General features: G+C 45.1%; 1 protein-coding gene across 1 annotated transcript in view; it reads right to left on the bottom strand.

The window, feature by feature from the left end:
• The window catches only part of LOC126281837 (carboxylesterase 4A-like), a 116715-nt gene extending 100346 nt beyond the window's left edge, over positions 1 to 16369 (bottom strand). Inside the window, exons 1-2 of the mRNA XM_049981088.1 lie at positions 16150 to 16369; positions 2755 to 2940 (exon numbers count right to left, since the gene is read on the bottom strand). Coding sequence (XP_049837045.1) covers positions 2755 to 2940; positions 16150 to 16369 — 406 coding nt within the window. The remainder of the gene's footprint in view (positions 1 to 2754; positions 2941 to 16149) is intronic.
• Positions 16370 to 16769: the final 400 nt, after the last annotated feature.

The following is a 16769-nucleotide window of genomic DNA, read 5'->3' as shown; positions in this document are numbered from 1 at the left end:
GTTGTTTATGATGCCACATTTATTATAATTTTCATGGATAAACTAAACACGAAACGATACTGCGGCGCGGAACATTCCTATATGTACAAAAAAGGGAGACCAAAATCATGGAGGGAAAATGCAAAGAGACAATTCACGATCTACTCGCACATCTTTTGGTCCGAGCAAAGAGTCCGTAGTTTTTCCATTTATCACATAGAATTGATCACAGTAATCCGAACCCTTCAGACGAATCAGAGACTTAGCGCATTTCAGTTTCATCGATACTCTTGGATAACACCGAAGGGACCGTTAAACAGTTGTAGTTCAATACATTGATGACGCGCGTAACGGCATCGGAGACTGCAACCACAGACTGTATCTCAAATACCTAAGTAATTCTTACTTCGTAGCCCTCTATATAAAAGGAGCCCCCTACATGCGAACTTCAGTATACTCTCCAACGCAAGTTAACGAAGAGTCACAGCTCCCCTGAGCTCATTTGACAGACGCTGATGAGCCGGAACATTAAGACTGCCTGCTTTTTAACGTGTCGATCCACGTTTGTAACGTAGTACGTCATCAATTCGGGCTGGCAGGGAAAGACAAATCCTTTTCAGATTGCTGGAGGTATCTAGCAACATATTCCTGCGTACAAGTCACTCAGATTCCACAAATTAGTAGCTGCTTTAGTTCTCTGATGGCTTACTGAGATTCCAGCCTACTGGGTAACTGTAGTTCATTTGGATCCATTGCCGGTCATTGTTTATATGCTAGCTTTCTTGTTGAATTTTCTTATCTTCTCCGCTGATAAACTAATTTAATTCCGTTTCTTGACACAACAGAAAATTCAGTAAATTCTTGTATGCTGTGCTCTTTTGACACCCTGCATGTGATAACCTATCTTTGTAAATCGACTAAACTCTCACTGAAAGGGTGAAATCCACAGTTTTCGGAGTTGCTACGTCGGTTGGTGACATTTAAGTGGAGTATTATTATAGCAGAAGGAATAAAACAATATAGAACCTAACTGGAAGAACTAAAAGTACAAGAAATTTTCTGTGGAGTCTTTCATCGTTCTTTCCAGCCACACACAGTTCGATTTATGCTTGGAGGTTGGATCTGTCGGGAGAAGAGGATGGCTTTAAATGAAGTTTTGTATCAATATTTGCATGGATAAAGTAGATTTTATGTCATTGTGTAATACATTGCATTTACAGTCTAAACAAGATGCTGGCCTATATGAGGTTACAGCGCTTTTACACTGACAGGGATTGGATTCCTCTCTCTGTATAATACAAATCACGTAAAGAAATACAGGGCTATGCCGAAAAATCTACTATTGTTAAATAACATTACAGCGGTTCTAAATTGTAACTTTTCATGCCCGTAAACTTCACACTTATTCTAATATTCCGGGCTGTTATGCCGTGATCCGATGAATTTCTTGTTGAAACTCAACGTTTACATCTGTTGACATATAAAGTGTTAAGACTGTTATGAAAAAGTCGTAGCAATATACAAGCTTCAGCGAAATTCGAGGTTCCCCTGCCGTTCTTTAAAGACGTTATTTACCTCAGAGAAAGATATTAACGGCCTGGAACCTTCTGATGATTGCTGCAGGGTTTTTGCTTTCAAACGTTTCAACGCCGTACACGTCAACGGCAATTTGTCATCTGAAAAGGTCACTTGTCGCAACTCGGTGGACGTCCAGTTGTGGGTGGAGTGCAAATTCCAGCAACTGATGAACAGGTGCATGAACCTCCAGGCGCCTGCTGCGGAGATCCCTATGCAGCAGCGTACGCTGAACGGTCGTTGAGAAGACACTGTTGCTAGGCCCTTGGTTCACTTGCTCAGTAAGTACACGTTTACTCGCCCGTACACGTCTCCACTGTCATCTATAGCCCGTGCTGCACCACAATTGCCTCAGAGCCGGTTTTGGATAGCGGCGTTTCGGCGTATACGGTATACTTTAACTACAACGGAACGTGAACAGTTTAAAAACATGGCGGTTCCAGAACCGCTTACAACCTTGGTCCGAAACACAATGATAATGCACTTTTCGACGCCGATGAATCGTTTCATTCCTGTGTCATGACAAAGGGTGCACAGTTTTCGTGTTCCAAAAAAATGGTTCGAATGGCTCTGAGAACTATGGGACTTAACATCTGAGGTCATCAATCCCCTAGAACTTAAAACTACTTAAACCTAACTAACCTAAGGACATCACACACGTCCATGCCCGAGGCAGGATTCGAACTGCGACCGTAGCGGTCGCGCGGTTCCAGACTGAAGCGCCTGGAGCCGCTCGGCCACACTGGCCAGCTTTCGTGTTCCCCGAAACACTTTATGTGCCACACACTGCTAGTGCTTCCACCTGCCCCCTGTGAGTAGTTGTTACACGTTGACCTTGAACCTAGGAGGTGGTCACATTGAAGTCACTGGACTGTGGAGGAGCCGACATCAGCCATTTCCGCTCAAGCTTTCCAAACATGTGACGTCATGCCTCTCTACGGGAACTCACAGGAAAGGAATTTTGCTTTATTCACTGGCGAGCCATGGTGTATATCGCACCTTCGAAAAAGCTACAACCACCCTCCGCAGATGAGGACGAAACTTTGGATTTCAGCAAGAGTTCGTCCGATAACGACAAAATAACCCGTAATATCTTAATGAGAAGACAGTTACTAGGTCCACTCCATCGTTTGTTAGACTCTACCTTAGTGGACAAACACAGTGCTGCTGAATAAAGGCTGTACTGAGGGAGGAACAGACCTTGGGCGAGCGGGGATATGAGCAGGTGGGACGTGGAGCAGGCTCCCGCGCTCTCACCGCCGACGGTCACCTGGTCGGGATCTCCACCAAAGGCGGCGATGTTCTGCTGCACCCACCGCAGCGCCATCACGATGTCCTTCATGCCTGCGTTCCCCGGGACCACATCGTCGCCGGTGCTCAACAGGCCTGCAGAAAACGGAAGCAAAAATAGCGGATTTAGTGCGAATACAACTAGATCCTACTCACCAGCTACTCTGCCTGACAAAAAAGGTGAAGAAGCCAGAAGTAGAGGAAACTCCCTGTAAATGAATCTTCACGTGTTCAGAGCTTACGTAATATTATCTAAGTGCTTAGAAGAAAAATACCCAGATTTGCAAAGAATTTGGCAGGGAGCTTGTTTATCAGTATGATGTTGCACACCTTCTCGTCTGGATAGGTGCACTAATTGGATATAGAGGGACGTCTTAAAGACGTTGTACCCTATCCTGAACCAGTTGGCCCACAACTGGTCCTTGATATCATGATTACTGATACTGGGACAGAGTTGACATTGGAGCTGGTCCCACCCATCTGCATACCTTGCTAGCCACGAGAGGACCCAAGCACCACGGAGACACTTCAAAGAGACAGGTGCCATGTGTGGACGAGCATTGTCCTGTTGAAAAATGGCACTACGATACTGTCGCATGAGAGATAACCCTTGAGGACGCATGAGGTACATGGCATAACTGTTGTGCCCTCCGAACCCCTCCGTTACTGCTGGCCGTGTTTAAGTCATACCCGCAGGCACTCAATACCATAATTCAGGGAGTAAGAACAACATTGTTTTGGTCTTCAGTCCGAGTACTGGTTTGATCAGCTCTCCATGCTACTCTGTCGAGTGAAAGCCTCTTCATTTCTAAATAACTACTGCAACCTACAGCCTTCTGAATCTCCTTTCTGTATTCATACCTTGGTCTCCCTCTACGAATTTTACCCTCCACACTTCCTTGCAATGCTAAATTGGTGATCCTTTGATGTCTAACAATGTTTCCTGTCAACCGATCCCTTCTTTTGACGTAATTGTGCCATATACAGGGTATTAAAAAAAGGTACGGCCAAACTTTCAGGAAACATACCTCACACACAAAGAAAGAAAATATGTTATGTGGACATGTGTCCGGAAACGCTTCCTTTCCATGTTAGGGCTCATTTTATTACTTCTCTTCAAATCACATTAATCATGGAATGGAAACACACAGCAACTGAACGTACCAGCGTGACTTCAAACACTTTGTTACAGGAAATGTTCAAAATGTCCTCCGTTAGCGAGGATACATGCATGCACTCTCCGTCTCATGGAATCCCTGATGCGCTGATGTAGCCCTGGAGAATGGCGTATTGTATCACAGCTGTCCACAATACGAGCACGAAGATTCTCTACATTTGATACCGGGGTTGCGTTGACAAGAGCTTTCAAATGCTCCCATAAATGAAAGTCAAGAGGGTTGAGGTCAGGAGAGCGTGGAGGCCATGGAATTGGTCCGCCTCGACCAATCCATCGGTCAACGAATCTGTTGTTGAGAAGCGTACGAACACTTGGACTGAAATGTGCAGGAGCTCCATCGTGCATGAACCACATGTTGTGTCTTACTTGTAAAGGCACATGTTCTAGCAGCACAGGCAGAGTATCCCGTATGAAATCGTGATAACGTGATCCATTGAGCGTAGGCGGACGAAACTAAAATGAGCTCTAACATGGAAATTAAGCGTTTCCGAACACATGTCCGCATAACATCTTTTCTTTATTTGTGTGTGAGGAATGTTTCCTGAAAGTTTGGCCGTACCTTTTTGTAACACCCTGTATATATAATCTCACCAATTCTGTTCAGAACTTCCTCATTAGTTACATGATCAACTCATCTAATCTTCAGCATTCTTCTGTAGCGTCACATTTAGAAAGCTTTTATTCTCTTTTTATCTTAGCCGTCTATCGTCCACGTTTCAGTTCCATATAGAGCTGCTCCGCATACGAATACCTTCAGAAACGACTTCCTAACAGTTAAGCTATAATCGAAGTCAATAAACATCTCTTCCTCAGAAATGATTTTCTTTCCATTGCCAATCTACTTTTATATCCTCTCTCCTTCGGCCATCATCAGTTATTCTGCTGCTCAAATAGCAAAACTCGTTTACTACTTAAGTGTCTCGTTTCCTAATCTGATTCCCTTAGCATCACATGATTTAATTCGACTACATTCCGTTATGCATGTTTTGCTTTTCTTGATGTTCATCTTATATTGTCCTTTCAAGATATGGTCCATTCCATTCAACTGCTCTTCCAGGTGCTTTGCTGTCTCCGACAGAATGACTGTCATCAGAAAAGCTCAAAACTTTTATTTCTTCTCGCCGAACGTTAATACCTACTCCAAATGTTACTACTTTACTGCTTGTTCAATGTACATATTGAACAACATCGGGGATAGGTTACAACTCTGTCTCACTTCCAACCACTGCCTCCCTTTCATGCCCCTCAACTATTACCACAGCCATAACAACAGTACGTGTCTCCAAAACATCTGAAGAACGAGACCTTCACCCAGGTAGCCGCCACACTCGCTGACATTGGTCATCTGGCATAATGCAGAACAGCACTTCACTGATAAATACAACGCGACGCGATTCATCAGCGGTTCATGCTTCCTGACGAAAGCATCACTCCAAAAGCAGCCGTCTGTGTTGTGGTTTTAATGGCAACCTTCGCATGGGACAGTAAATCCTTACTCCGATTGCAGCTATTCTCTGACCAATATTGTGGGATGACACAGAGTATTGCAACTCGGATGGCCGGCACGGATGTGAAAGGGTTAGGTGTGCTCGGTGTACAACGTGTCGATCCTCGCTTGTGGTGGTCAGATGTGGTCGACCGAAACCTTGACAACATGTATCCCTGACCTCGTTTTCCCATACCGTACGGCATCGGACTACCGTTACATACTAATGGACCCCAAATCTGAATACAGCACGACTCGACCAGCTGGCGAAACCGGCCCACACAATGTGACCTGTGGTGTGTGTACTGTAAGACCTTCGGTTCACACACCATCAGATTATTTGACTCGTCGCTCTAACGAAGCAGGCGAGTGTCAGCAATATGACTCGTAGTCTTATCGTGGCGTGTTTATCTTCTGCCGTTAGTTAAGACGATAGAAAGGCCTCTTGCACGCTTAGAGTAGCAGATTGACGGTGACCAACTTTGAACAGAACTTGATTAATTTTCACACACATTTATCAAAATACTAAAAAGCGTAGACATTTACGTAACTTGATTCTGGATGCTATTTACAATTGACAATCTGAAGTTCCTTTAAAAAAAAAATGGTTCAAATGGCTCTGAGCACTATGGGACTCAACTGCTGAGGTCATAAGTCCCCTAGAACTTAGAACTACTTAAACCTAACTAACCTAAGGACATCACACACATCCATGCCCGAGGCAGGATTCGAACCTGCGACCGTAGCGGGCGCGCGGTTCCAGATTGTAGCGCCAGAACCGCTCGGCCACCAGCGGCCGGCGAAGTTCCTTTAGTCTTGGTACGTTAACCTTATTCTCACATATCTCTGATACTTGACAAAGTGTCTATACAATTATCTTAATGGCTATGTACAGGAATATAATAATCTCATTGGGCGCAGACTGAAACTTGACTATAGACTGGTACAGACTAATGCAGACTGGTACAGATTAATGCAGACTGACTAATCGGAGGTCTGTACACTCGTTATAATACCTCGCACGTTCATGTATCACTGCGCGAGTGTGATCCGCGAGGAGAAAAAGTTCTACATTAGCAGCAATCTCATTGGCTGCGTTACATATTAATACGCGGAACGGCGGGAGCAGAATTTGGTGCGTCTCTAAGGCAGCACCATCTCGTAGTGCGGAGACGGACGAGCGCTGCGCCTGCACTGTTGTGCTTAGCGGGGCGCGCTCTATTGGGAAAGTTGTGTACGCGCTGACTACGCGGAACTATGTACACAACAAGACCTCTTTCAAACTGCTTCAGGTACTGATAACGCTGTCTCACAAGAGTATGCGACATATCCGTGACCTGTACAGTGATCACTCAATATCTGACATTCCGCTTGTATACTCTGCCATGCCTGTTAAGAACACTTACCACAAACAACGCTAACGCATTCTAGTGGCCGTTCGACTTATCAGAGACAAGTGTAATTCTAAATCGTGTGTAGGTGTATGAAGTTAGACTAACGCCCCGCCCTGTATTCTGTGTGCTCCACATTTTTGTGAGGCACAGTTTGTACGCGGGCAGGGAAGGAGGGCCGCCCGGAGTGACCGCGCGATTTGAGACCCCATGTCACGGACTGCGCGGCCCCTCCCGCCGGAGCCCGCATCTCGTGGTCGTGCGGTAGCGTTCTCGCTTACCACGCTCGGGTTCCCGGGTTCGATTCCCGGCGGGGTCAGGGATGTCCTTACGTTAGTGAAGTTTACGTAGTTCTAAGTTCTAGGGGACTGATGACCATAGATGTTGTCCCATAGTGCTCAGAGTCATTTGCACCATTTGAACCTCCCGCCGGAGGTTCGAGTCCTCCTTCGGGCGTGTGTGTGTGTGTGTGTGTGTGTGTGTGTGTGTTGTTCTCAACATAAGTTAGTTTAAGTAGTGTGTAAATCTAGGGACCGATGACCTCGTCAGTGTGGTCCCATAGGAATTCACACACACACACGTACACAGGGAAGGGGGAAGAAGATTGTTGCATCCGACTTTCGACGGCAATGTAGAGCAGATCGAGCGGTCACGACTTAACGACGTTAAACGACAGAACAGGAAATTAGGTAAAGTAAAGAGAATATATTTCAGTGTAGGTACACAAAGGGCACACCAGGGTCAGAAGTTACCAGGTGTACGCCAATGTAGGAAATCCAACAACTAATTGAAATGAGCAATGGAAGGGGACGCGACTCATATTAATTGATGTCGGTGGCCAGTCGTGAAACACAGATCCCGAGGCTCCGCCTCCTAGAAAGTAGTCTGTTCTGATCGAGGTCTGGATCACAAGAGAGAGGCAACTGTGTTCTGCACTACAAGAACCTCCAGACTCCATACACGTGATCTGTATCCCATGATCGCTGTTGACTAAAGCCAATAACGTGAACTCGCTAGCAGTTTCAGCAGAGGGCTAAGGCGTCTCTTGTCAGCAACTTTAACTGAACAAAATTGCCTTGGTTTTGAAAGGCAGGCAACGTGTGTCACATAGGCACAGCTGAAGTTGCTCTGGGATAAAACTTGTAAACATCTGACTGGGCCTTGGAAAAAAAAATTAAACAAATTCCCCAAAATATTCCTTGATCGCTGAAACCCTGTACAGTGTATATGGTGTTACAAATATTGCCAGCTATTTATGAGTGTAGTTATTTCAACCTCACCCATTATAGATGAAGTGGTAAACATAGTGAACATTAAATGTGACTATACTACTTGAATTCGCAGCAGCCAATTCACTTCTAACTTTTTACTGAGTGAAAATATTCAGGTATGTTCGAAAAATGCGAAAACAAGAATTCTCAAAGACATGCTCCTATTCCCACCAATTCCCGTTCGTTTTTTTTTTTTTTGTCATCAGTCTACTGACTGGTTTGATGCGGCCCGCCACGAATTCCTTTCCTGTGCTAACCTCTTCATCTCAGAGTAGCACTTGCAACCTACGTCCTCAATTATTTGCTTGACGTATTCCAATCTCTGTCTTCCTCTACAGCTTTTGCCCTCTACCTCTCCCTCTAGTACCATGGAAGTCATTCCCTCATGTCTTAGCAGATGTCCTATCATCCTGTCCCTTCTCCTTATCAGTGTTTTCCACATATTCCTTACCTCTCCGATTCTGCGTAGAACCTCCTCATTCTTTACCTTATCAGTCCACCTAATTTTCAACATTCGTCTAAAGCACGTCATCTCAAATGCTTCGATTCTCTTCTGTTCCGGTATTCCCAAAGTCCATGTTTCACTACCATACAATGCTGTACTCCAGACGTACATCCTCAGAAATTTCTTCCTCAAATTAAGGCCGGTATTTGATATTAGTAGACTTCTCTTGGCCAGAAATGCCTTTTTTGCCACAGCGAGTCTGCTTTTAATGTCCTCCTTGTTCCGTCCGTCATTCCTTAACTTCATTGACTTCGTGACCATCAATCCTGATGTTAAGTTTCTCGCTGTTCTCATTTCTACTACTTCTCATTACCTTCGTCTTTCTCCGATTTACTCTCAAACCATACTGTGTACTCATTAGACTGTTCATTCCGTTCAGCAGATCATTTAATTCTTCTTCACTTTCACTCAGGATAGCAATGTCATCAGCGAATCGTATCATTGATATCATTTCACCTTGTATTTTAATTCCACTCCTGAACCTTTCTTTTATTTCCATCATTGCTTCCTCGACGTACACATTGAAGAGTAGGGGCGAAAGGCTACAGCCTTGTCTTACTCCCTTCTTAATACGAGCACTTCGTTCTTGATCGTCCACTCTTATTATTCCCTCTTGGTTGTTGTACATATTGTATATGACCTGTCTCTCCCTATAGCTTACCCCTACTTTTTTCAGAATCTTGAACAGCTTGCTCCATTTTATATTGTCGAACGCTTTTTCCAGGTCGACAAATCCTATGAAAGTGTCTTGATTTTTCTTTAGCCTTGCTTCCATTATTAGCCGTAACGTCAGAATTGCCTCTCTCGTGCCTCCACTTTTCCTAAAGCCAAACTGATCGCCTAGCGCATTCTCAATTTTCTTTTCCATTCTTCTGTATATTATTCTTGTAAGCAGCTTCGATGCATGAGCTGTTAAGCTCATTGTGCGATAATTCTCGCACTTGTCTGCTCTTTCCGTCTTCGGAATTGTGTGGATGATGCTTTTCCGAAAATCAGATGGTATGTCGCCAGACTCATATATTCTACACACCAACGTGAATAGTCGTTTTATTGCCACTTCCCCTAATGATTTAGAAATTCTGATGGAATATTATCTATCACTTCTGACTTATTTGACCGTAAGTCCTCCAAAGCTCTTTTAAATTCCGATTCTAATACTGGATCCCCCATCTCTTCTATATCGACTCCTGTTTCTTCTTCTATCACATCAGACAAATCTTCACCCTCATAGAGGCTTTCAATGTATTCTTTCCACCTATCTGCTCTTTCCTCTGCATTTAACAGTGGAATTCCCGTTGCACTCTTAATGTTACCACCGTTGCTTTTAATGTCACCAAAGGTTGTTTTGACTTTCCTGTATGCTTAGTCTGTCCTTCCGATAGTCATATCTTTTTCGATGTCTTCACATTTTTCCTGCAGCCATTTCGTCTTAGCTTCCCTGCACTTCCTATTTGTTTCATTCCTCAGCGACTTGTATTTCTGTATTCCTCATTTTTCCGGAACATGTTTTTACTTCCTCCTTTCATCAATCAACTGAAGTATTACTTCTGTTGCCCATGGTTCCTTCGCAGCTACCTTCTTTGTACCTATGTTTTCCTTCCCAGCTTCTGTGATGGCCTTTTTTAGAGACGTCCATTCCTCTTCAACTGTGTTGCCTACTGCGCTATTCCTTATTGCTGTATCTATAGCGTTAGAGAACTTCAAACGTATCGCGTCATTCCTTAGAACTTCCGTATCCCACTTCCTAGCGTATTGATTCTTCCTGACTAATGTCTTGAACTTCAGCCTACTCTTCATCACTAGTATATTGTGATCTGAGTCTATATCTGCTCCTGGGTACGCCTTACAATCCAGTATCTGATTTCGGAATCTGTGTCTGACCATGACGTAATCTAATTGAAATCTCCCCGTATCTCCCGGCCTTTTCCAAGTATACCTCCTCCTCTTGTGATTCTTGAACAGGGTATTTGCTATTACTAGCTGAAACTTGTTACAGAACTCAATTATTCCTTCTCCTCTTTCATTCCTTGTGCCAAGCCCATATTCTCTTGTAACCTTTTCTTCCACTCCTTCCCCTACAACTGCATTCCAGTCGCCCATCACTATTAGATTTTCGTCGCCCTTTACATACTGCATTACCCTTTCAATATCCTCATACGCTTTCTCTATCTGTTCATCTTCAGCTTGCGACGTCGGCATGTATACCTGAACTATCGTTGTCGGTGTTGGTCTGCTGTCGATTCTGATTAGAACAACCCGGTCACTGAACTTTTCGCAGTAACACACCCTCTGCCCTACCTTCCTATTCATAACGAATCCTACACCTGTTATACCATTTTCTGCTGCTGTTGATATTACCCGATACTCATCTGAACAGAAATCCTTGTCTTCCTTCCACTTCACTTCACTCACCCCTACTATATCTAGATTGAGCCTTTTCAGATTTTCTAGTTTCCCTACCACGTTCAAGCTTCTGACATTCTACGCCCCCACTCGTATAACATTATCCTTCCGTTTATTATTCAATCTTTTTCTCATGGTAACCTCCTCCTTGGCAGTCCCCTCCCGGAGATCCGAATGGGGGACTATTCCGGAATCTTTTGCCAATGGAGAGATCATCATGACACTTCTCAACTACAGGCTACATGTCCTGTGGATACACGTTCCTAAATTCGCCTAAAAAACTAAATTAGGGCTCCACCCTCCACCCCCACCATAAACCATGGGCTGGAATGGCTTCCAGCCCAGAAATGTAGCCATACCGTAGTTGCATGTACAACAGACAGCTATCTGTGGTGCGATCGGAGGAGCTATGGTCCCTAAAGAGGGATTTCTGCAGTACATGATGGCATGGTGTGCCAGTGGGTACACAATACGCTCACATCTAGTTCACATAGTCAGTAATTTAGAAAGCAGGTGTTACATTTCTGACACATTTTGATCAGTGGCCGTAGTCTATCTTCGTAGACTCCATGACATTATGATTCCAGAATCTAACTCACGGCCATGTTGCGATACCTACGTCAACACAGAATGTTTTCTAATGTTGCTCTGTCCAGCTTGTTCAGGTCTCTCATCCACTGAAAACATGTGGTCATGTTTTGCCTAGAGACTGATGTACCACTACTCGCTATTCACTGATTGATGAACTCTGGTGGAGGGGTGGAGCAGCATGGAATGACGTGCCCATAACTGTGGTCAAACCCCACTTGTACTCGAGGGCTAGATGGGGTAGGGCAGTCACTCCTGTCAGAGGTGACAATTCTATGCAATTATTTCAGCACCCTGTGTTTAGGGTAGTCGTAAAGTTTTAATAATTATCTCGAAAAAGAAACGTTACGTCACTTTTTTGTTTTTGACGGGTGCATGTCTGCAAATCTGGTACACAATGAAATCGCCCTGCCATAGTACCGTAGCAAGCCACTAGAGGAGCCACAGAAAGTGATCCAGCCCATCTCCACTTTAGCAATGGGGATTACAAGATTTTGCTTTCATTCCTGTAACAGGCATGCTACGATACTGTGGCGATGACACTTCTGTGTAAATAAGGATTGCAGATCATGTACCTAAAAACAAACTTGTTGTTGTTGTTTGTTGTTGTTGTGATGTACAGTTTGAAGACTGGTTTGTTGCATATCTCCAAGCTACTCTATCCTGTACAAGCCTCTTCATCTCCGAATAACTTCTGCAACCCATATCTATTTGAACCTGCTACTGTATTCATCTCTTGGTCTCCCTCTGTAGTTTATATGCCGTTCTTTCCACTAGTACTAAACTTACGCTTTATTCATGTCTCAGAGTCTGTTCTATCAACCGATCTCCTCTTTTCATTACGCCACAGATTTCTTTTTTACCCAATTCTATTCAGTTCCACCACATTAATTAGGCTATCTACCCACCTAATCTTCAGCATTGTTATGTAGCACGATATTTCAAAACCTCTTCTTCTCGGTTTATTGTCCATATTTCACTTCTGTGCAGGGCAACACTCCAGACAAATGCATTCAGGAAACTTCATCCGTCATCGGTTATTTTACTGTCCAAATAGCAAAACACGTCTACTATTTTGAGTGTGTCATTTGCTAATCTATAAGGTGCAGTGAAATGAAAAAGAAAGACGCAAAAAAGTGGACATGTGGGAGTAGGATTCTGCAGCTGAGTGTGCTATGATATGAAACTTCGTGGTAGTTTAAAACTGTGTGCCGGACCGAGACTCCAACTCGGGCTTTTTGCCTTTAGCGGTCAGAGCACTTGCCCGCGAAAGTTAAAGGCCCCGAGTTCGAGACTCGGTCCGGCACACAGTTTTCATCTGCTACGAGGTTTCAGACTTAGTTACGTTCATAGACACTAATTTCGAGTGGGTCAATAGCCTGGTGTAACTCTTTCTATTAAGAGCCACATTGACGACCCGTGTGTCCGTAACTTAGCCTAGTTTAACACGGAAGCCAATCTATGATTCAAATGGCCCTGAGCACTATGGGACTTAACATCTGTGGTCAGCAGTCCCCTAGAACTCAGAATACTCAAACCTGATTAACCTAAGGACATCACACACATCCATGCTCGAGGCAGGATTCGAACCTGCGACCATAGCAGTCGCGCGGTTCCGGACTGAGCGACTGAACCGCTAGACCACTGCGGCCGGCTCGGGGCTCACATTTTCAGCTGTCCCCATTGAGGTATATCAACAACACCTGTTGGCAGCTGAGGGTTTCGATTAATTATGATATTCATATTCATTCCACTCTGAGACAAGGCGGTCAAAGCCTTCATGGAAAAATGTTTGCGGTTGCCTACAGAACCATGATTTTACACAGGCGTGCACCTGTTTGTCTGAAGCAGACCGACGGCCACGAATGTCTTCCTTTACGGTTCCAAAAATATGGAACTCACATGGGACGAGATCAGAACTGTGCTCAGGATGCGTAAGGTCCACCCAGCGAAACTTCCCCAGTGCAGTCGAAACAATCTGTGTAATGTGAGGGCAGGCCGCTTTCCAAATTTCGTCTTCGTTTCCTTTGTTGCTTACCCAGTGTCCATACTGAATAATATGGGAGTCGTGCTACCTACCCGTTTTAGCCTCTCCTCGGCCATTATTTCCCTTTCATGTCCTTCACCCCCCTTAACTGCAGTCTGGCATAAGTACTAGCTGCAAATACACTTTCGTTCCCTGAGGCCTCCCTTCCACCTATCAAATGTCCAAGAGTGTTTTTCACTCGAGACAGTCAGAAGCTTTCTCTAAATCTGAAAATGCTATTAACGTAGGTATGCCTCTCTTTAACCTTCCATCTGAAATAGGTCGTGTGACAGTATTTCTCCGAAACCGAAACAGGTATTCCGCGAGATCGGTACTAGCAGTCTTTTTTTCCATTCGTCCGCAAATATTTCGTGTCAATATTTTGCAGCCATGAGTTATTAACTGTCATCTGTCTTCTTTGGGACTGGCATTATCGAACAGTTCTTGAAGTCCGAGGGTATTTTTCCAGGCTCATATATCTTTAACACTGGATGGAATATATTTGTCGTGACTGGCACTTTAATATACACGCAGTATAAGTACACTCCTGGCCATCAAAATTGCTACACCAAGAAGAAATGCAGATGATAAACGGGTATTCACTGGACAAATTTAATATACTAGAACTGACATGTGATTACATTTTCACGCAATTTGAATGCATAGGTCCTGAGAAATCAGTACCCAGAACAACGACCTCTTTCTGTAATAACGGCCTTGATACGCTTGGGCATTGAGTCAAACAGAGCTTGGATGGCGTGTACAGGTACAGCTGTATATGCAGTTTGAACGCGATACCACAGTTCATCAAGAGTAGTGACTGGCGCATTGTGACGAGACAGTTGCTCGGCCACCATTGACCAGACGTTTTCAGTTGGTGAGTGATCAGGAGAATGTGCTGGCCAGGGCAGCAGTCGAATATTTTCTATATCCAGAAAGCCCCATACAGGACGTGCAACATGCGCTCGTGCATTATCCTGCTGAAATGTAGGGTTTCGCAGGGATCGAATGAAGGGTAGAGCCACGGATCGTAGCACATCTGAAATGTAAGTCCACTGTTCAAAGTGCCGTCAATGCGAATTAGAGGTGACCGAGACTTGTAACCAATGGCACCCCATACCATCACGCCGGGTGATACGCCAGCATGGCGATGACGAATACACGCTTCCAATGTGCGTTTACCGCGATGTCGGCAAACACGGATGCGACCATCATGATGCTGTAAACAGAACCTCGATTCATCCGAAAAAATGACGTTTTGCCATTCGTGTATCCAGCTTCGTCGTTGAGTACACCACCACATGCGCTCCTGTCTGTGATGCAGCGTCAAGGATAACCGCAGCCATGGTCTCCGAGCTGTTAGTCCACGTTGCTGCAGACGTCGTCGAACTGTTCGTGCAGATGTCTGTTGTCTTGCAAACGTCCCAATCTGTTGACTCAGGGATCGAGACGTGACTGCACGATCCGTTAGAGCCATGCGGATAAGATGCCTGTCATCTCGACTGCTAGTGATACGATACCGTTGGGATCCAGCACGGCGTTCCGTATTACCCTCCTGGACACACCGACTGCACATTCTGCAAACAGTCACTGGATCTCGACCAACGCGAGCAGCTGTGTCGCGATACGATAATCCGCTATCACGCTAGGCTACAATCCGAACTTTATCAAAGTCGGAAACGTGATGGTATGCATTTCTCCTCCTTACACGAGGAATCACAACAACGTTTCACCAGGCAACGCCGGTCAACTGCTGTTTGTGTATGAGAAATCGGTTGGAAACTTTCCTCATGTCAGCACGTTAGGTGTCGCCACCGGCGCCAACTTTGTGTGAGTGCTCTGAAAAGCTAATCATTTGCATATCACAGCATCCTCGTCTTGTCGGTTAAATTTTGCGCCTGTAGCACGTCAACTTTGTGATGTAGCAATTTTAATGGCCAGTAGTGTAAAATTTCGTCGTTTGTAATCGTTCCCGTTGTCTCCACTTTAATCGCCATCACTGTAGTTATCTTAGTATTAGAGGAGAAAATTGTTATTATAAGAGAAATTTTTTATGTTTATCCGGCCGGTGTGGCCGAGCGGTTCTAGACGCCTCAGTCTGGAACGGCGCGACGGCTACGGTCGCAGGTTCGAATCCTGCCTCGGGCATGGATGTGTGTGATGTCCTTCAGTTATTTAGGTTTAAGTAGTTCAAAGTTCTAGGGGACTGGTAACCTGAGATGTTAAGTCCCATAGTGCTCAGGGCCATTTGAACCATTTTTTTTTAGTGTTTGAGCATATTATAATGTGGTTTTGCATAGTGGGAACGCTGCGAGGAAATTTTAATGGAAATTCATAAGGGCGACTTCAAAATGTTGGAAGGACCGGTGGCCCAAAACTCTGCACTTGAAAGTCGTCCGCCCTGTGTTGGGAGCAAGCGCACAGGCGAGGAAGGTGTGAGGTGAGTGGGGCTGCTCACCCAAGGCGCCGACCCGCTGCTGCAGAGACACCACGACGACGCCCTCCTCGACGAAGAAGTCCGGGCCGTTGAAGGACGACGCTCCGTTGGTGAAGCCGCCGCCTGGGATCCAGGCTAGGACGGGCAGCGGCGCCGACGCGTTCATCGGCACGTGCACGTTCAGATAGAGGCAGTCCTCGGAGCCCACGTGGGAGGCGCCGCCCACCGGCTGCAGGCACATTTCGCTCTGCTCCACGGCGGCCCGCACCCCCTCCCAACTTGCGGCTGGCTGTGGCGCCTGCCGGACAGAAACCGCGCACTGCAGTACATCGAGAAACAGGCCGCAAGCAGGACGTCGAATTAAGGGGAGGTTTACTATCTTCGCCCTGAGAAAAGCATGTTCCTTGAGATTTTTTTCTCGGGATGTGTTATACAGGGTGTTACAAAAAGGTACGGCCAAACTTTCAGGAAACATTCCTCAAACGCAAATAAAGAAAAGATGTTATGTGGACATGTGTCCGGAAACGCTTAATTTCCATGTTAGAGCTCATTTTAGTTTCGTCAGTATATACTGTACCGCCAGTTGGCCCAACTGAAGGAAGGTAATGTTGACTTCGGTGCTTGTGTTGACATGGTACTCA

This window comes from Schistocerca gregaria, chromosome 7 (genome assembly GCF_023897955.1).
Source record: "Schistocerca gregaria isolate iqSchGreg1 chromosome 7, iqSchGreg1.2, whole genome shotgun sequence".
In the NCBI taxonomy this organism is placed as follows: Eukaryota; Metazoa; Arthropoda; class Insecta; order Orthoptera; family Acrididae; genus Schistocerca; species Schistocerca gregaria.
The sequence above is the reverse complement of the archived record's forward strand: the minus strand, read 5'-3'. Positions and strand labels throughout refer to the sequence as shown.